Genomic DNA, 21,832 nt, shown 5'->3' with positions numbered 1-21,832 from the left:
AAATTTGCAAATCCGAATATTTATTTTTTGTCAAACATATCATAACATGAGAATTTAACGACGCGGGATGTATGCACATTTGTCACAATAAAATAAAACTTGGTAGGCGATTTTTTTCCTTTCTTGTAAGATTTTGTACAAAGACAAGTTTTAAATTATTTAAACTTTTTTACGGCAGTCATTAAATCACTTACAAGACAACTGAATACTCATACATCACTCTAAGTCTTTAACAATGTGTATCAGTTATCAGATAGATATAAGAGGTTTATCTAATACTTTTGAGGGTCATTTCCGATACAGTTAAATTCCAAAGATTGCACAATCAACTACTTCTTCTTTATGGGACATTTTTAGATACCGACTTTTAATTATAGGAACATTATATTTGTATATCGTTTCCTTTACACGAATGCAGCCAAACAATATCGAAATATATTTCTTAAATGCGTTTTAGAGAAATCAACTTATTTTTCTGAAAGTTCCAATAATAATGATAATAACATCTAATTTTTTTTAATCAATATTGGGCATCTATAGCAATGTAAAGCACAGTACAGATCGAATGAATGAAAAGTTGACGTGTACAATTTTTCGGTTTTGCAATTATATTCTTCGTATATATATATACACTGTATAATTTTTATTTAATATAGATTGACACTAAAAAAAATTACTATGCATGTACACAAAATAAGAATATAGGCGGTTAAGTTCTCGAAATATTATCATCACGTTGATTTTAAGTGTTTGAATTTGGTCGTTATTTTGTTTGATTGGTCATCTATTTTGAAATCAATCTGGAGAAATTTCCAAATTTAAAATACCCCATTGAGTTGGGGACGTACTGTTAGAAGTAAACGCGATCACGTAACTGTCATTTTCTTTTTTGCTCGTAATGTTTCGTTAAAACTGTAAACCAAAAGCAATACAGATTGTATTTACATGTATATGATAGATGCAATAATAACAAAACATTGTTTTAATGTTATCGGAAGCAAGACTAAAAAATTGACACCATAGAATAATAAGTTCCGGACGCCATCGGAGATCTACCCCACATATATTTCAATTCTGGTATCTTTGAATAGTTTATTTAAAGCCAGTGCTTCTAATTAAGTTACAACAACTACTGACAATGTTCCGGAATTAGGACAGGCGCATCAAATGTGACAGGGTTTCCCTAGACCAGTCTACATGTTTTTATAATGTTGCGACAACATTTATGAATGCAGAATTTCGAAATCGATTTTACAATGACCAACACATTTTTAAATGCATGTCATTTCCTGAAGGCTTTTCAAATATCATTCCGACATGATAAACAAGTAATGTTTGTTTTTGTGTAATAGAATGACAATAGTGATTTTGCCAATTTGTTGCTAAGTCCCGTGTGCTGTTCTCGCTAATAAATAAACTTTTGTTTTTAATAAACGCTTGTGACTGTCGTGCAATAAATTAAATGATACAATTAAAGAGATTAAAAGATTTTGCTCCATTCTTTTGATCACAATAAGATTTAGTAGGGGAACCTCAAGATATATAAGAATGGGAAAAAGAGACAGAATTTTAATACTGTAAAAGGTACTGTATATATATTTATCTTCAATCTATAATTTGAAAGGAGCGCTAATGTATAAACCCGTACACAATAATTGTTCAAAATGAACGAACACAAGACATGACTCCTACAAATTTAACCACTTGTAAACCTCCTAAATATAAATATTTTGCATTCTTAGGACATACATTGTGCAATCATAATTTCATGTTGGCCGGCTGTGGCCAATTCCTGTTTTCTCCATTAAATTTTGAAAAGCCCCCCCAAAAAACGTCACAATATCTAAACATGTTTTTCCTTTACCTTTCGCAGTCATGTTTTGCCCTAGTTCGTTCGTCATATGAAACGAATACACGATCTTAAGTATAATAACTTGAAAGTCATCCGTTGAGTAATTAATGTCGTTCTTGTTGATCATTTTCCATTTTCATGAATTTTATAAAGTGTCTCATGGTGAAAACTTCGTTTTCATCAATGCTTATGTTGATTAATAAAAGTCTATTAACAATTAATTCATTGCGCAAAAAATCCCCATAAGAGTATAATCACAAGACGCATGGAAACTTTAAACATAGAAACACAATCCCAAATAAGCAGTGTAGCTAAAACCGTTAAATTTCAACTTTGGAAGTTTACGCGTTATAAGATGAATAATGGAATATTTTCGATCACCACGCAAAATGTTCGTACCGAAAAACTGATTACTAGAGAGATGGTTCCTTTGGGTACTTTGTAATTTGGCCCACAGCGATGGCGACGATCAAATGGACGGAGAATAATTATACTACTAAAACAAAGTACATGTATTGCAAAACAACTTCTGACTGAAAACAAAGTAAAATAAAATGTCGATTAACTTTTCAATTTTGTATTTTCAATCGTTGATTATTTGTGTATTCAAATGAACTTCTTTTGTATTTGTCAAAATACAGTTATCATTCTCGGGAAACTTGGAAAATAATGTTTTGATAACTATTTGCACATGATTCGATACAAAATGCTTACAACGAAAAAACCTGACGACGTGATGAATTCCGAAGACATTATTGATTATATATAAACAGAAACAAACATTTCCTCCGACCAAACAATTAAACTAACATTGGAAGGAGCACTCTTTTCAACTCATATTTAGTCTTTAATCAATTAAACATCCTTCAAAATAGGATTGCTGTTACGTTCACATCAACTTGGTACACAGTCTACCCAGATATAAGTCATCAATTTTTGACCCCATTTATCTCAATCGCCGTATTAAAGGCTGCCACATGTGGAGCAGAGTTAGCTTAACCTACTGGAGCATAAGAGAACTGTCCCAGTTTGTTGGGGTTCATGTTGGTCAGTGATTAGATTTCTATGTTGTGTTTGTGAACTGTTGTTTGTCTGTGAGTCTTTCTTTTGTTAGCCATGGAGTTCTCAGTTTATTTTATAACTAATGAGTCAAAATGTCCCTTCAGTATTTTCGCCTCTGTTTTGCAAAACAATTTTTGATTAGAAAATATAAGACCGATGTTAGAGCGAACGCAATGCAAGTATGTTTGCGAGAGCCTCCAACCGTTACCTTCAAGACAACAAATATGAATAAAAGGTGATTTGTCAATTAACAATATTTAGGATAAATTGCAAACATCGAAGACCATTGCAAAGAAAGGTTCTTTGATATTAACCTACTTCTAATTAATCGTGATTGTCATTGACTGCAAAAAAATAAAAAAAATAAAAAAATAATCAAAGATACAAAGATACAAAGTTTTTAGCTGTTGGATGGGTTGGGTACGCAGAAAGTTGATATCATTTAAATTTTCGGCATTCCGATGTGCCTCTGTTTATATTCATATGAATTGAAGTTCCTTCAGACACTAGTAAAACAAGAAGATAAAAAAGCCAGGTTATTTAATTTCAAATTCAGATATATTGACGATGTTCTTTCCATTACCAATCCGAACTTTTCTGATTGGGTTCCATTAATATATCCCACAGAACTAGAAACAGATACGGCTCACTTCGCCACCTTTTTAGACTTATATCTCGAATTTGACATACAAAGTCATCTCAGTACCTGAATATATGACAAGCGAGACGATTTAAGTTTTGAAAAATTACAATTTTCCCCACATTAGTAGCAATATATCTATCACACCTGCATACGGGATGTACATTTTCAACTTATTCGGTATTCAAGAGCTTGTAGCTTCTACTTAGACTTTGTAGAACGTCACCAGTGTCTTATCAGAAATTGATAAACCAGAGGTATATCAAAGAACGTGTCGTCTTTTTTTTTAAAATGTTCTTCGGAAGGTACCTTGACCTTGTTGATAAATATTCCATATCAACTTACACTTATACTAAAGGTGTTTACGCATTAAAAACGTAGGCTGCGGCAGAGTGCTCACAGACGAAGAAACGGATTGAGATGTTAAGGATCACTACAATTCCATCTTTTCTGTTTGTTTTAAATGATGTTATATTTGTTATTCTCGTGGGATTTTGTCTGATGCTTGGTCCGTTTCTGTGTGTGTTAGTTACATTGTAGTGTTGTGTTCTCTTATATTTATGCGTTTCCCTCAGTTTTAGTTTGTTACCCCGATTTTGTTTTTTGTCCATGGATTTATGAGTTTGAACAGCGGTATACAACTGTTGCCTTTATTTAAATGGCATTTCTTCTCAACGTATCTGAGATAGAAGACACACAATACAATTTACCACACACTTTTTTAGTAATGTATTTATGAGTGAATCGTTGTTTGAATAAAGACCAGTGGCAAATGTGTACGTCCAGTCGATTCTGGAAGTCCATGTGTTCGGCAATGGTGATGCTTTGAGTATTGCTATTTGTTACTAAAGTTACATTGTCTATTGCATGCATGTAGACAAAACATGATTTCAACTACATGTACACATTGAGTTTTATCAACGGGAACGTGATTGTGTTTAGTTAACGTGTGAATTACCTTATCATAACACCGAGTTTAGGTCAACACGGCCTTACTTTAGTACATGTTAATGTACATGTTATTAATTGTTTGGTCAATTTCTGAATTATTATATTCGAGAGAATTTGAGAACTATAAACACATCAAACACATCAGCTTAGGTAATTTGCATAGGCTTAAGCTTAAAAACATTTACCAAAAGCTCTATTTAGCAAATGACATCTGTTGAATTATGTCAGATTTAGACAGGTATATAATTTTAAAACTTTTCGAGATTTTGAAATCTTAAAAATGTAAAACCGGAAAGTATGAAACATGATGTCTTGCATTAAATAGTATGACACTATTTTATTAATTTGAGACATATTTTATACAACTGTTCCCCTAAACATTTTGTGTTAGTAATAAAGTCACCTAAAAATGTAACATACGGCACTATTAGACTTATTACCGTGTTTTTAATACATGACCAACTCGACGAGTATCACATGTGGAGCAGTATTTGCTTACCGATTCAGAGCACCAGAAATCACCCCCAGTTTATTGTGGGGTTCGTATGGTTCAGTCTTTAGTTGTCTTTGCTGTGTTTAGTAGTAAATCAAAACACTTAATATTGTAAAATAATAGAAGTGAATGGGGAGGGGAGATGTCTATGTCATTTAGCGTCTTTTTAAACTAACATATGTTATATAACCATGCACGACGAACAAATTAATAATCAACCCTTGTCTCTCAGAAAAATGTCAATCATTTGTGGTGATATTATTAAAAACGCATGAATATGAACACTAGCAATAAATTATAGGTCGAAATATAATTAAATAACTGAAGGATAAACAGACAATAGCCCTGTTTGTAACGATTTAAAATCGCAGTTTGTTTAGGTGCATTTATGTCATTTAATTCATTATATTGGCATATGAAGACTTTAAAAGTAAAAAATCATATAAGAATATTCGAAAAGCGACGCAAAGTGTATTTATTTGAAGTTTTAATATTTATTTTTGTCACTGACTAGCTTCAATTGTATCAAAAATAAGAGAAAAATATACACTCCTGTTTTAAACAAACAAGAAATTCATTTTTGTTTTATCTGACAAGATATAACTTGGTAGGAGATTTAATTGAACTGCTTCTGTCATGCATTGGTTATTGTGTACAGTTTTAAAAAATGGAAAAAAAGCAAACAACAAATCACCCACAATGAATTTAAAGCAGTTGTATCTAATTCGATATTTTGTTTTAAAGATAACTGATATATGCATACTTTATTCTAGTTCAACCTGGCCCCGTTGTCAGATAGAAGAGGTATTTATAGCTTTAAGGGTAATTTCCGATGCATAATTGTCCTAAATTTATCATCACCAAATGTTTGTTCTACATGAAACCTTTAAGTGTGTTACCTTTTCGGAACAAAAAAAAAAAAAACTGGTATGTTTTTATGTTTATCATGTGCTTAGTAAAGTTTTAATTAAACTATTACTTAGTAAAGTTTTAATCAAACCATTATAATGTCGAACTAACTATTTGTCCATTTAGACAAATTTCTATGAAATGTTATCAAAATTGGAAACAACATTTTTAATTTACAAACAAAGTGTATGGAGGGATGGAGAGGAGATTGTGGTGGTTAAGATGAATTATGTTTGATTTGGTTGATTTTTTTGCCCCAAAAACACTTATTTTGGGGAAGTTTTTGTTAATAAGAATAAGAATATTTATTACATCCAATCAAAGTGCCGGTTTCCGAGCATATACATCATACAATAATTTTTCATATGCAGTGCATTTGATTAAAAAGTGAAACTTGTAAGCTCATAAAACTAAAGTCACCTTTCTGAAATGGGGCATTGCTCTTAAAGGATTATTGACTTTCCAATGAAAATCAAATTTTGACAAAAATTTAAAGAAGCTAATAATGTTGATAATTTATAGAATAAATCTTAAATTAAATTGATTTATCATATACTTATAGAAAATAACGGTATGATTGTACCCCATGATATAACTTATTTGTACATATATTTATTCATTAAAGGCCGATTTTGGCCTCAAATTTCAGGTTTATCTAACGAAAGTTTTTGGACACTTTTTAAACACTTAAGTGTCTATTTCAATTGATTCGATTAGTTTATGTGAAAGATTTTAACTGATTTAGTCATTAAAAACGCTCTGATTCAAGCTTAAATATGAAAAAATCTATCAAATATGCCAAAAAACGTCACTTTTCAGATGGTTTTTGTCAAAGATGAAAGTGGCCACATCCGTGTTCAACCTCAACCTTTATACATGTTTTGTATTATCATCAAATACAACTTACATTTCAATATTATGAATGAACACGAATGCAGCCACTTTCATTTTAGACTGAAACCGTCTAAAAATTAACCAAAATGCTAAAATTTTGAAGATTTCAGTAATTTAGCATGACTTAATGATGCTAGAATGCAATATTTGTGCATTGTATTGTCAAAAACAGCACTTATTTATGTAGCAGAAGCATTTTACTTTCCAAATATAGCTTAAAGATTACATTTTCACAATTTTCTAAAACTGCTATATTTTAGGGCCAGAAAGGGGTCTTACTGAACCTACTCCTTTGAAGAATTGCCTTAGCCGTGTGATATGACTTTTGTTATCAACTGCTTCTAGTTTATATCAACTGCTTCCGGTTATTATCGCATGCTTTGCTGTAACGTTATCGGATGACATTTCGACGTCATTCGGCAAATTCCGGAAAATATACCTCACTGGTACGTTTCTTTGTGTAAAACATAACAAAGTTGGATACAAAAAAAATATAAGAATCAGGAAAATATATTATTAAAAATTGCAAAACATATATTACAACAAAAGCATACGTAAGGGATATAAGCCGATAAAAGTCCATTCTTTAAAATATTGGACAGTTCTGAGGTCGCAGGCCGAAGACCTGTTCAATTATTGACAGAATGGACTGTTAGAGGCTTATATCTTACTTAAAACATTGTTAAACATGTCGAAAAAGGTAAAACAAAAGAAATAGCAAACAAAGTTATATTTTTATCAAGTATAAACGGTTTTTTTTATGAATAAAACTTTCTTTACATTAAAATACATTCTACATGTTTGCCCCTTTAAACAGTCGCTCAACTTAAATAAAGACAAAAAGAAAGTACAGCTGAAGGTAAACAACATATACTGCTACATGAAGAATAAGACACAGGGTATGCGTATCATGATTTTTGCGAACGTAAGGACTACTCATAATTTCCGCTCATAGTTTCCGTGGATACCTTTAAATGCGTTTTGTGTTTCAAAATGGATGAAGTGATGAAAGTATATTCTTTATTAATGCAAAAACGAAAAAAGAGATGTCTTTATTAATGAATTTGTTGTTTCAAACTATGGATTAAATTCCAATGTGTATTCAGAATCTATTCAGATACATTATTTCAGTGTGGATTACAAAGGGGATATAGTCAAAGCAGCTAATAATGGCAAGTTTTATATTTATTATATTTCAAAATGTAGTCCTCTCCTATAAGTTTCTTGTTTCTTCTCCGGTTTTATTTTTTCTACGTGAATGAGAAAAAAAAAAGAATAACATATTGAGAGAGGTTCTTGTTGAACCAAATCGAATGCACGGCAGTCGATTTTATTTAAATATATAACTAATATAAAGAAATGGGGAGACAACAACCTGCAATGAGTTATATTCTTTTGTTGGAATTTTCAAGAGACTGATATTGTTTACCCAAACGATACCACCTAAATACCCCCACCCCTCCCCTTTCTTTGATTTCTTTCTGCAAGGTGTCACTCTTTTATCGTTTATTTATGTATTGATTCCCTTGTGTGTTTTTAAATGTTACCGAAACGTAATTTTGTCTCGATTTTCTTTTGAAAAAAAAATCTTTTATAAAACGATCACTGCGAACAAAATGCGAACTGGTTTGTTTGACAGATAAAATGCGGTAATGTTTTTCTTTATTATGCTTCCCATATTCATCGTCGTTCATAAGCGAAGTGTTGCATGCATTATATTCATACTTAAGCAATAATATCAGACTTAAAAAGCAAAAACTTGTAAATCAACGCCGAAACCTGAAAACTATTATAATCCCCTAGTTCATGAAGGAAGTTCTAGATTCGCACTTTGTACACATGATAAGATTTAGGTTGTTCATGGCCCTTTTATTGCGGCATGACCTTTCAAATTTTAGAAGCATTACTTTATTGCTTTTTTCATTTTGATTGTAGTTGAAAATGATGTTAGGAAGAATAAGAGCAACACCAGAGGTCAACTTTGGCAACCTAAAGATGGACGAGGATAAATATTTTGAAAACAGAAATTTATAAAAGAACAAAAACAACACGACTTACAACGCACACAATCTACTTATTGAATTAGTGCTAAAAGAGACAATTCCCCCAAAACATGAGAAAAATGGCTGTGATATAAGTATTGCTAGTGTTAAAAATCAATCTGAAAGTGATTTTTTCCTCAAGAAACCGTTTTGATGAGTGACATAATTATTATATTGGAAGGTGACTTTAATAAAATGTTTTTTTTTTAATTGTCATTTGTTCTTTGGTTGTATTTTTGTTTACATGATGCAAACAATTGGGGTAATTAATAGTTTTTTTTATTTCAGTGATCGAACTATCATTTATCTGTAAGAATCAGTTATGCTACCTAAAGCTGTCCAATATTTTTAAGAAAGAGGAGGGATATTCTTAAAAATATTGGACAGCTAAAGGTAACATAATGGTTTCTTACAGGTAAATGATAGTCCAATCACTGAAATTAAGAATGGGTAAAACAATAGAATAACGTCACAACAATGTTTTAATACAACTTAAATAATGATAGAAAATAAGGCCCAAATGAGTTTTAAATTGTTTAGCTATGGCGTTGCCAGTTTATTCTCGACTGATGGGTTTGAATGTCCCCCTGTTATCTTTTACCACTATTGTCAGCTTTACAATTGCCAATGAGACAACCAACTACAATGTAGCAAAATACCGAAGGTTTTCTCATTTGGTCTTTTAAACTGTTTTGATTCAAGCGTCACTGATGAGTGTTCTGCAGACGAAACGCCATTCTGGCATATCAAATTGTAATCCTTGTATCTTTGAAGAGTTCATCTACCAAGATAAATAATGACACCTTCGGTTAATAATAACTTAGTATTGGGAAAGTGATAGTACAATAATGTGTCAGTTAGTAACTTTTTATCGGAGACCAGTAACAGAATTGTTTGCTACTTTATAATGACTGTTTAAGACAATTCATGAAAGATTTGTTTTTAAAATGTACATTTCCATCATTTTTCTTTTTCTTTTATAAGTTGGGAAAAAAACTGGAGATAGTTGCCGTAAATCTCTTAAAACGTTCAATATCTTAACAACATAATTCTTAACAACATAATGAATGTATAAACCATCAAACATTAAAAATAAATAAGCTCATCTAAAAACACGCTATTAACTCTGAAATCACACGATACGTTTTTTGCTCTCTTCTAAAGTCTAGATTGTATTCGAATCGACAACGTGCAATTTCAGTCACATCTAACAGATTTACTAGCCGAATTCTGTATAGATCAGATACATTTGTATGCAAGGGTCATGGAAGAAACGCTAAGCCATATTTTAACTCCAGTTAAAATATTTTCCTGGCTTCATTCTCTCCAAAAACCGATTTTTTTAATGTAAACGAGCAGGCATTTCAGCTTTGATTTAGCTGGATGTTACACTATATCTAAAACCAGCTTAATATTTGTTTGCTGTGAACACTTTATCAAAAAGTAAAATCACAAAAATACTGAACTTAGAGGAAGATCAATTGGGAAAGTCCATAATCACATGGCAAAATCAAATAACAAAACGCATCAAAAACGAATGGACAAGAACTGTCATATTCCTGACTTGGTACAGGCATTTTCAAATGTAGAAAATGTTGGATTAAACCTGGTTCTATAGCGCTAACCCTCTCACTTTAATGACAGTCTCATCAATTTCCGATATTTTTACATTGATGCGTTAAATAAACAAATCACAGCAGAATCAAAAGATATGATTTTACATTTTAAACCTCTTTTTTTTTTATTGTAAAGACAGCATTACATGTGTTCACAATAATATTGTTTTGCTATTTTCCTTTCAAACCGATGGGGAATTCAGATAGACTTTGATTTTTCGAAAACGTTGCTTGCCGTGTCATGGAATTATATTACAATAAAGACAACAACAATTTAAAAAGAAAGCATTAGAATACAATTTATTAACTGTTATTATTTTCTCAGTATTTTATAAGCAGTATATATGTAGCGCCATTATCCAAAATGATTAAAGTCATGACGTATGCACACTATTGGGATGGCTTAAGCGGCCTTCTGTTGTGTCAAAAAGGGCAGTGGATGATGGCGAAGTGTAAAACAAATACACGTTATTATATTTAGATACAGGTGTTCGTAACTCTTTTCAAACCACTGTGAAATCGTATCAAATGTTAAAAACAACCCCAACTTAATGATAAAATATTGTACATAACCTTTATTAATTGAAACCATTTTTTGCTGTGCTAGGACAATGTACTTTCAAAATTATAACATATAAAATCATTTTCATAATTATATCACATGTGTTTTTCCTTCTTTCCTTATGAATCGTATTTTCAATTCTAGTTCATGTAAAAACTTAGCATTTATTAAACGTCCTTATATCGTGTTAAACATTCATACTAAAATGCATGGGAATCTTATCGTGAGCCAGAAGTTGAAATTGTGTTCAGTCCAATCAAATAATTGATATATATTGAACTTAATGTCATAGCATAAAAATAAGCAAATAAATATAATTTTCCTAGGAGACAATATCACCTGTTTTCTCTGTTGATAAGGGTTTTGATCACGTTATGATATAAATACTGAAATATTGTATTGCAGTGACAAATTGAGTAAACTTTGGCAACTGAATTATGGTAAGAACATAGTATTGTTTTTTTTTAATTGAATTGTAAATATATGAAATTTATACAATATTTTATAATTTGTTACATGTTTAACACTTTACTTTGAGACCCGAAATTTCTTAATCTTTTTGTCAAACTGATTCACAGTTTTCGCTGCACTTCTTTCGAAACAATAATTTTTTTAATGTTATTGCTTTGAAACTAGTAATTAGAAGATATGGTATGAGTGATAATGAGACAAGTCGAAATGTGTAAAAAGTAAAACATTATACGTCTAAGTACGGACTACAACACGGAGCCTTGGCTCACACTGAACAGCAAGCTATAAAGGGCCCAAAAATTACTCATACATTGAAATAATTCAAACCGGAAAACCAACGGTCAAATTAAAAAAAAAGAGAATAAAAAATACTTACGAACTACATCAACAAACCTCAACCACTGAACAACATGTTATTGGACAATTGTCTTATTGTCATATCTAAATCACGAGTCATAATGGTAATATTGAATAAGATGGAATCAAAAGTAAGATGTTCCAAAATCAAATGAAAACTGAGACATTGTAAAGGTTAAGACTTCTTTATCGGTAAACGTTTTGAAAGAATATGAGAATCTGTCTCATCGGTCGTTTGAAATGATAAGCAGAATGTCATATTTACAATCGGCAAGTTGAAATGAAAAACGTTTTAATCTTCTATTCCCGTTAGATCTGAATATCTCCCGATACTGATAATACAGTGCGAATGGTCAAATATTTGCAGCCGGTTGTAACGCCCTCTTTCGCCTGAATAAACACTTATAACTTAAAAAAAGCAAGACCAGATCAAAAACATAAAATGAAACCAAAGGGGATAGATTTAAAGCCTTTATATAGAAAGAGACACAAGCTATGATACAATAATTGAAAATCACAAAAAATGACAGCTTTGAAATCATTAGTTGTACATTGTAAGCAACTGTCAGATTAGAAGGGCATTCACTTCTTGTTTAACGATAATTTTGTAAATGTGTGCACTGATGATTCCCAAGTAATGACATATAGTTACTTTTGCATTTTAAGACGTTGTATAAATTATCAGAAGTTATTCATAGTCTTTAGCATATTTTTATGAGCAATTAACGTACGTTTTACTTTAAGTTATTAGCTGTAGCGATAACGCCAAATATGGCACAAATTTTTATATGTTTTGTTCAAAACATAACCGTTGTGCTCGGGAGGTAGGGGTTACTGACTATCATTTCGGATATAACTGTGCCGACAGCACTTGCCAAATCATACCTTGTTCCAACCAGAAAACATTGAAAAGCATAACCTGTTCTAAACAGAAATTTTGAAAAACAAACACGGTTCTAAACACGCTTAGAAAATGTTTTCCCTGTTCTAGACACGCTCAGAAAATGTATACCTTGTTCTAGACAGACATCTATATGTTCATGACTAGTTCAGAAATATATACCCTGTCACCAAACAATTCATTAATTTAAGTAAAAATTACACTTGTGTCAATTTCCCGTATCCAAACTGTTGTTTTTAACTCGATTTAAAAAAATTAAACTCATTTCTGTTATACATATGCACCGGGAATAATCATGTTATAGATCGTATAAAATAGATGCTGTTTTAAACCCGGGTTCTAGACAGTATCTTAAACAGGTTAATAAGCGATCCCATTCTAGACAAATACTTTGTTTAAAACATTTCCTGTTCTCAGCAGCAGGGCATGAAAAAGCGACCCTGTTCTTACCATCAGGGCATGGAAAAGCGACCCTGTTCTTACCATCAGGGCATGAAAAAGCAGACCTGTTCTGCGGCACACTCGTACCACTGGAAATATAGGAAGTAACCCCCGGGCCTTTGGGTCAATATTCTAAGCGTGAACCTGAAATTGTACACGTATTAGTTCTTAACTGGAAGAATTAAATAGTCTAGATTGATTTAGTCATGTTTGTTTAATAGAATAAGCATTTTGAGTCGAGGACTCCTATATTTTCTGTCAGTGTTTGACGTTATGTTTTTCTTTCTGTTTATATGTTAACTTCCTGTCGTCTAAGATACATACTAGTGCAAGGTCAAGTTCTTCAGTCTTTGTTGTGTCAACATTTGGCCTAATCGATATATGCAGGTTAAACGATGAATGAAACCATTGTTAAAACACAAACAGAATGTCTACCCATGTTAAAATCAGCACAATCAAATGTCTACCCATGTTAAAATCAGCATAATCATGCATGATAAAATAATTTCGATTCTCATGTGAACATTCAGAAATTTTTAACTTCGAAGTGAATATATAAGCCACTTTCAGGAGACAACCATGTATTGAAAAAGAAAACACGTACTATAAAACCAACTTTTCCATGATTATAAAGTAAACGGTAATATGTTAATAAAATTGGGAAAGGAAATGGGGAATGTGTCAAAGCGACAACAACCCGACCATAGAGCAGACAACAGCCGAAGGCCACCAATGGGTCTTCAATGTAGCGAGAGATTCTTGCACCCGGAGGCGTCCTTCAGCTGGCCCCTTAAAAATATGTATACTAGTTCAGTGATAATGAACGTCATACTAAACTCCGAATTATACACAAGAAACTAAAATTAAAAATCATACAAGACTAACAAAGGTAAGAGGCTCCTGACTTGGGACAGGCGCAAAATTGCGGCGGGGTTAAACATGTTTATGAGATCTCAACCCTCCCCCTATACCTCTAGCCAATGTAGAAAAGTAAACGCATAACAATACGCACATTAAAATTCAGTTCAAGAGAAGTCCGAGTCTGATGTCAGAAGATGTAACAAAAGAAAATAAACAAAATGACAATAATACATAATAACAACAGACTACTAGCAGTTAACTGACATGCCAGCTCCAGACCTCAATTCAACTGATTGAAAGATTATGTCTTCATCATATGAATATCAGGCACAATCCCTCCCGTTAGGGGTTGAGTATCACACTATCATAAAATATTTGAGAAGAACATAACCCGTTTCATGCCAACAACTGTTTTTGTAATACATAAATGTGTTTAGTTCCGATGCAAAGATCCTATAAGTGAATCAATATTAAAGCCAAAATATGCAATCTTTAATGACCTGACAACATTATCGTAACTATATCCCTTCTTAATAAGTCTGTTTAAAGGTTTTGTAAGCTTTTGAGGTGAATACTGACATTTTTGTGCTTTGTAAAGAATATTACCATAAAAGATTGGATGTGAAATACCTGAACGTATAAGATGTCTGCATGTTGAGTTATATTTACGAATTATTTCCTTATACCGATGATAAAATTTTGTAAATGTTTTGACTAGTTTGTGATATCGAAAACCCTGGTGTAATAATTTTTCAGTAATACATAAATTTCTCTCGCTAAAATCTGATACGTTATTACATACACGAGCGAATCGTACAAGTTGAAATACATAAACACCATAAGATGGTGACAAGGGAACGTCACCATCTAAAAATGGATAATTAACGATAGGAAATGAAAAATCATCTCTTTTATCATAAATTTTTGTATTAAGCTTCCCGTTAATGATAAAGATATCAAGATCGAGGAAAGTGCAGTGGTCATTGTTAGTATTAGCTTTATTTAAAGCTCATACTGATATGTTAGTTCAACAGGATAACATTCTTTAGTATACATACTGAAGTCGTCATTATTGAGAGCCAATATATCATCCAAATATCTAAAAGTATTGTTAAATTTTTGTATCAAATGTTGTTTCGATGGGTCTTTGGTAATTTTAGTCATAAATTGTAACTCATAACAATACAAAAACAGGTCCGCAATAAGTGGTGCACAATTAGTCCCCATTGGAATTCCAATAACTTGACGATATACGGAATCTCCAAAGCGAACAAAAATGTTATCAAGTAAAAATTCAAGCGCAGATATAGTATTAATACATGTCCATTGACATAGTTCTTTTGTTTATTGCTACTAAAAAAATGACCTAAAAGAGTTTGAACATATGTACTCGCATTCTAACTTTTTTTACTTTGAAAATTGTTTTGTTTAATCGCTTGTGAGAAACACAGACTAAATTGTTCATTTCGATCTCTATCGTTGTTTAAACAATTTTAATTTTGACGTCACCTGCGATCGCCCAATATTCTATAGGAATCAGAACATGTTTATGTTTACAAAACGATAGTTAGATATTTATATAAACGTTAATGTGTGCGAAATTATCGAACAAATGGTTGTATGGAATTTTTATATGTTTTCTTTTTAGGCAAATATGTACACTCTAGCCCTGCTGATTCTTGCACTGGTGTCAGTGTTTTTCCAATTTTCTAATTGTGCAGGTAATTTTCAACTCATATTATCAGCTTTGAAGTATATAGATATATAAACGATGAACTAAAATGATTAATACGGAAAATTAAGCTGTTAAATTAGGAACTAATGCTGTGGCTTAACTGTAAGTGTTGCTCTCCACCTACTATAGAGTTATTTTAAAATTCTGACCCAATCGTAAAGTTCAACACACGTTTATCCCTCAGATTCCATATCTTATCAAATTAGAAAAAAAGTGTCATCATGATAGATATCAAATTATAAGAGCCAAAAACCTTTTATATACTGCTAAGGGTTTTTAATTCCGATGTTCCTGACTTGCATCGGCACATACATCATTGTATCTTCAATGAATGAACTGAACTTGCTTTGTGAACATTTGAGACCATCTTCCTTTTCAAATAATACTAGTATTGAATAACAAAGATTCATCAGTAGATATAAACTAAGATAAGACAAACAATTGCATTCTTAATCATCATGAGTTACAGCATTCAAAAGATAAAGCTTCATTATCGGTTGTATAAAACATGTTTGATCCAATATTATAATGTCTTTAGTCAAGTACAGAGTTACAAAACAGACAACAATACAATGCAATCTAGACCATGTCAAGTTTCCCGTTGTGTTTTGTGTTTGTACAATTATATCTTGACCGTTTATGAATCAATTTGTCTTGTACAAAACTTAAATCATCTACTCTATATAAAATTACGTCTGCATATTATGTTTTGGATATTGATGCATTAAACATGTCAACATTAAAAATTATTTAAAAACGCAAAATTTCCGTGATCTAAAATTGAATTGGTCTTGCCGACTTCGGACTCTATATTATTCAAATTTTGCTGCAAAAAGTAACTCGGTACATATGCGTCTTCACATAATTTGTTTGGGAATATAAATTGTTGTTTAAAACATAATACGAAAACAAAAGCAGTATTTTTTTTTTAAATTACAAGTAAGTACTTTTTTTCAAAAGCATCAGTTTGAGGTGAAGGAGAATTTCTAAAAAAGATGTTTTATTTTATACCGATAAAAGCGTCACACATTCAACTTTTTTTTTTCATATGTGTTCATATATTTCATAAAGGAATACCTCTAGGAGAATCATGCTCAACGAATAAAAGCTGCAATGACAATAATACGAATTCTGAATGCTTTGGCAGCAAATGCATATGTAAATCCTCTTTTTATCTGAAAGACAATGATTGTGTATCCAGTAAGTATGCAATATGTGAATAAATAAAACCTCATTTCGATTTACTTCCAATTACATAGTTACACAGCATATTTATTTACAAATATCAACAAATACATAAAAATTTAAAACACATGGAAACAATACAAGGATTAAGTTTTAAAATACAGATGCATTAAAAAGATTACCCTCGAATCATACAATGTTTTTAAGAATTTTATATATTGTAACTCGACCTCATTTATTGTGTATTTGGATATACTAGTGTTGAAATGCAGTGTCGTAACAACTTCTTTCCGTCACCGATTTCTCTTGATTGGACCTGTCATATCAAGAAATGTTTCTTATTATTGACTATAAAGTGCCAATTGGGAAAAAAATAGATTTAAAATTTTATTGTTTAAAGATTTAGACCGCAGTAATTAAGTAGTGTATTTCAGTTTTAACAGTAAAAAAATCTGCTATATTCTCAGTTCGACTATCGAAACCACTGGGGAAAAAACTAATTTAGTATTCTGTTGTAGTTCAAGAAATTATATATAATTCGGGATCTGTGCAATTATGGACAAGGTAAACAGACAAATAATTTCTTAAAATTTGTAAACAATTGTATATCACAACATTTTACTTTTCGTTACACTTATTATACACTGTCTAAATTATATAAGTGATGCTGTTGATAATTCATTAAAATTGTAGAAATAGATTTGGGAACAGCCTGTAAAGACAAGACTCAGTGCAAAGATGGTAATGCTATATGCAACGTTAGTTGTACATGCAGTGAAGCTTTCTATAGGGTCACCACTACATGTAATGCTCGTAAGTATATTTATTCAACTTTTGAATGTTCAAATAAATTAAAATAATCAATAAAGAGTATTAGATAAACGTTGCGTTCGTTGTAATTACAGACGGGAACCTATGCATACAAAGTAGATATTTGATAGTTCTAAAAGACAATTTATTAATACAGTTCTAGCAGTGAGAAATCCAAAAGGAAGTTTAGTTTCTCTTTACTACTAAAAAACGAGATATTAATAAACATTTTTCTTATACCTGCTAGGCATTTCTCCAGGCAAGGCATGTGGTAATATTACTCCAAAAAATGACTCTTGCGTAGTTAACGCCTATTGTAATAAGACGAACTTTTGTGAATGTCGTTCAGGAAACAACGGACCCAATAGCTGTAAGTATAAAATAATACAAATTTGTATATAATTCATACCAACACTGTGATCAAAATGTAGATTAGTTATATACCAATGTAATTTTTTATATTAAGTTAAGCGATGAACAATTTTTGTATACAAAATCAACGTCTATAATCATGATAGTTATTTCCATATTTATTCATATATTAGACTGTGTGAAATAATTTAGAAAATTAATCTAAAAATTATACAATGACACCGAAACCCTAGCCATTAATACAGAATTTTATTTTGTTCAGTTACCTACACGATTATTTATGTACTAGTGCTATGTTTCAGTCTGATAAATTAAATGGAAAAAAAAAATAATTACTACAAATGTCTTACTTCAAATTGCTTTTTGCTGCTATGTACATTGGAAAATAAAATAAAATCCTAATACATATATGAAAAAATATATATCAAGCAAAAAAAGTGCAGTATATTTGCAATAAAAGTGTTTGTTTCCATCTGCCTGTGATAAACTCATCTCAGATACTAGGATTGAAATTTTGTATTTGTGCCGACACGCGTTTCGTCTACAAAAGACTCATTAGTGTTAAAAATGCCAAATAAAGTTGAAGAGCATTCAGAAAAAAAAATTCCTTAAAGTTTTGCCAAATACAGCGTAGGTAAGTTAGTCCTGAGATAGAGTCTTAGTATTTAAAAAAAAAATCATAGTTTCACAGCAGTCCTTAAATTGGGCTGAAACAGACACAATCAAATGTGTGTAGTAAATGATAATGTATTATCTATCTGGAAGTCTTTAATATATTTGTGTGACATGGTTGTTGAATCATTTACGTATATTCCACACTTCCTTATATCCATATAAAAAGAAAAAATGAAGTAAAAATTTTTAGTATGCATTCTGCTGCATGTAAAAGAAACGAGAGATGACCAATGACATTCAAAGTGGTATTTCTCATCAATTTTTGTATCCCTGGGGGAAAAATAGCTTAAACACATCAAGCTTATGACATTATACAGGCATTTTCAATGTTTTCTTTCTCCCCTTACAAGAAATAGAATACCCCTAATGCAAATCTTATTATTATTTCCTGCCAAATCTGTCTAAGATTTTGAATCACTAAAGCAAAGTTGACCGTTGTCTATTTTACGATCCGTTTTGGTCATTTGTCTATGTATTTTTGTTTTACTTTTATTGTTCGTCACGTGTGTATGTCTTATACAGCATAATTTTTCAAATGTTTAGGTTTGAGAGTTCCTCATGAAATAAGGCGCTCAGAACACCAAATATATCCAGTGTTTTCATTTATAGATTGAATAAAACAAAAATCAGAGAATTTGAAAAAAATAATTAAAGTTAAACAAAAACATGCATACACATTTAAATAAAGGAACATAATTATAATCAATGTAAGTGACAAATTATTTAGTCATTTGGAAGTCACTATAAAAGAGGGACGAAAGATACCAAAGGGACAGTCAAACTCATAAATCTAAAACAAACTGACAACGCCATGGCTAAAAATGAAAAAGACATAACCTAGAGAAATTACGTTTCTAAATCAATTGATAGACAAAGGCATATGGTAGACAACTCCTGATAATTTTTATTTATATTTTTATTTTGTTTTCAAACTGCATTGATATTCTCTAGAACTTACTTTCGATTTTCATAACGGGAGTGCGAAGTTTGAAGTTACAAACAAATCTTCAGATGAAAGAATCAAAACAAAGTTTATTTCATCAGATATCTTTGAAAATATTTTGAATTTAGAAATTGAATTAGACTGAGGTTGAAAGTTTTCCTAGACCTGTGAGAGTATAAGAGGATACCTAAAAACAAAGGAACCTGAAATATATATGTTATATATAAGTTTTTTTGCGACTAATGAAACAACAATGAAATAAAATAAATGGAATAGAAATAAAATGAAATAAATAAATCTATAGGCAATCAATTGCTGAATTATAAAATTTGGATACAAAGGATGTATGAATCTGCTTATTTATGATTATTCATGATCAGTTGAAACATTTCTTTTAAACGCAGGTTTGTAAAACTATTTGGGAAATAACTTATGCCGTAGAACAGACGTTAGGTTCACATTTGTCCTCTGTATAATCTACACCTGTTCGAAGAAAAATTGAATATAACAAGATATCTACAAAGAAAAAAAATCTTTTCAGACAAAATCAAATAAATATAATTCGATCAAACTGTATTTCACAGAAACAGAATTTCTGAATGTCATTTTTCAAGCTCTAATACATTACTAAACTTTTAACCATTGTTTTACATTTGATGGGTAATGTTAAATTATAAATCATATCCAGTGAAAACTATTTAAGACAGAAACAAAAAGAAATCAAAAAGATGAAAACACTGAAAATAAAGCAAAAAGCAATTCAAACTCATGAAAACATCAAAAATATACTGAATTAAATCGTGCTTTCTTTAGAAACAAACTTTCAACTCCACAAATTCTTTGATTTTCACTGGTTGGTTTTGTGAATACAATTTTTAATAAGATGGTAATTTTGAATATAAATGTGTTTCAGATTTTTATGTGTGTATGTTTATCAAACCTTTAACATTTATCATTTTATTTTGCTAGGTAATTCTGCGATGACACTGGCTGTTGTTGAGATCAGCACCATTATCCTATGCTTTATGATGGCGTACTTCGAAGTTTTAAAATAGTTAAAAGTCATATATAGCACTATTTATATGTCACTTAAGACTCTTTCTGTTGTGTGTGCCTCATGACTCTACTAGCATCTGACTTATCATGCTTATGACTCTTTGTGTGTGACTAAAAGGTACTTCAGAAGTTCAGTAAACACTGTAATAGGCAGCGAATTGCATAGCGATAAATATTATATATGTCTGTGATCAAACAAAAGAAAGTATTAACTATTTGTTTAATTTTATTTTGTGTTTTTTGGTTGTTTTTTTTAAAACTGATTTAGTGCCACTTTCTAACATGATAAGGGCATTACATAACACTATAATAAATGACGATTTGATTTCTTACTGTATTGCCATTTTTCACCTTAAAAATATGTTTAATTACTTATACTTAAATTATCTATTTACGGATCTTTCAATCTAATTTGGATAATGCAATTTTTATTAATTAAACATGCCTATCATAGTTTTCTGTCAAAGACAAGATGTAATGTTTTAATGTTGTGAAAATGAATTATTCTTTTTTATACTAGATATATATTTATGTTTCGCATGTCAATGAAGGTTGAAATTAGAAACTTGATGTTCATACGATTCTGTAATATACATATTGAATATAAATTTTGCTATTATTTTTTTAATACTAATTAACTGTAATACTAGTATATAATTGAATTTTTTTTGAAACAAGTACCATAATACAATGTTTCGAATCAAAACAGGAAAGACATATGTATAGAGATTAATCTCAGAAGTCGAATATCATGATCAGTATAATAATTAAGAAAAACAACAGCGGCCAACAAGATACTAGAAAGATAGTTGAAGACACACAGACTCAAAACAAAAAACAATACAACGATAGGCCTTTGTTTACGAGTAAATGTGCGTAAACTATTGCAATATTCAGGACATCGTGGAAATAAAAAATGTATTTAGAAATAAATAAAGGTGAAAAAGCCAAAAGTTTACAGTGTATGAGTATATACATGTACTACGTCTACGTCATTTAATCGC

The 21,832-nt window shown here is 30.9% G+C and overlaps 1 protein-coding gene across 1 annotated transcript; it reads left to right on the top strand.

Moving 5' to 3' along the window:
• The first annotated feature begins 11,421 nt into the window (after nucleotides 1–11,421).
• Nucleotides 11,422–21,210, top strand: LOC143046948 (uncharacterized). Its single transcript, XM_076219985.1, has 6 exons — nucleotides 11,422–11,461; nucleotides 15,701–15,773; nucleotides 16,859–16,987; nucleotides 17,666–17,785; nucleotides 18,030–18,152; nucleotides 20,742–21,210. The coding sequence occupies exons 1-6, from the start codon at nucleotides 11,459–11,461 to the stop codon at nucleotides 20,825–20,827; spliced, it is 534 nt and encodes a 177-aa protein (XP_076076100.1). The 5' UTR covers nucleotides 11,422–11,458; the 3' UTR covers nucleotides 20,828–21,210.
• Nucleotides 21,211–21,832: the final 622 nt, after the last annotated feature.

This window comes from Mytilus galloprovincialis, chromosome 9 (genome assembly GCF_965363235.1).
Source record: "Mytilus galloprovincialis chromosome 9, xbMytGall1.hap1.1, whole genome shotgun sequence".
Taxonomy (NCBI): Eukaryota; Metazoa; Mollusca; class Bivalvia; order Mytilida; family Mytilidae; genus Mytilus; species Mytilus galloprovincialis.
This window is presented reverse-complemented; position numbering and strand designations above follow the sequence as displayed.

What these genes read in the sequence shown, in the direction of transcription:
- LOC143046948 (XM_076219985.1), top strand. An exon ending in CCAATTTTCTAATTGTGCAG is followed by an intron (nt 15,774 to 16,858) that starts GTAATTTTCAAC and finishes TATTTCATAAAG; the next exon opens with GAATACCTCTAGGAGAATCA. An exon ending in CACCACTACATGTAATGCTC is followed by an intron (nt 17,786 to 18,029) that starts GTAAGTATATTT and finishes TATACCTGCTAG; the next exon opens with GCATTTCTCCAGGCAAGGCA.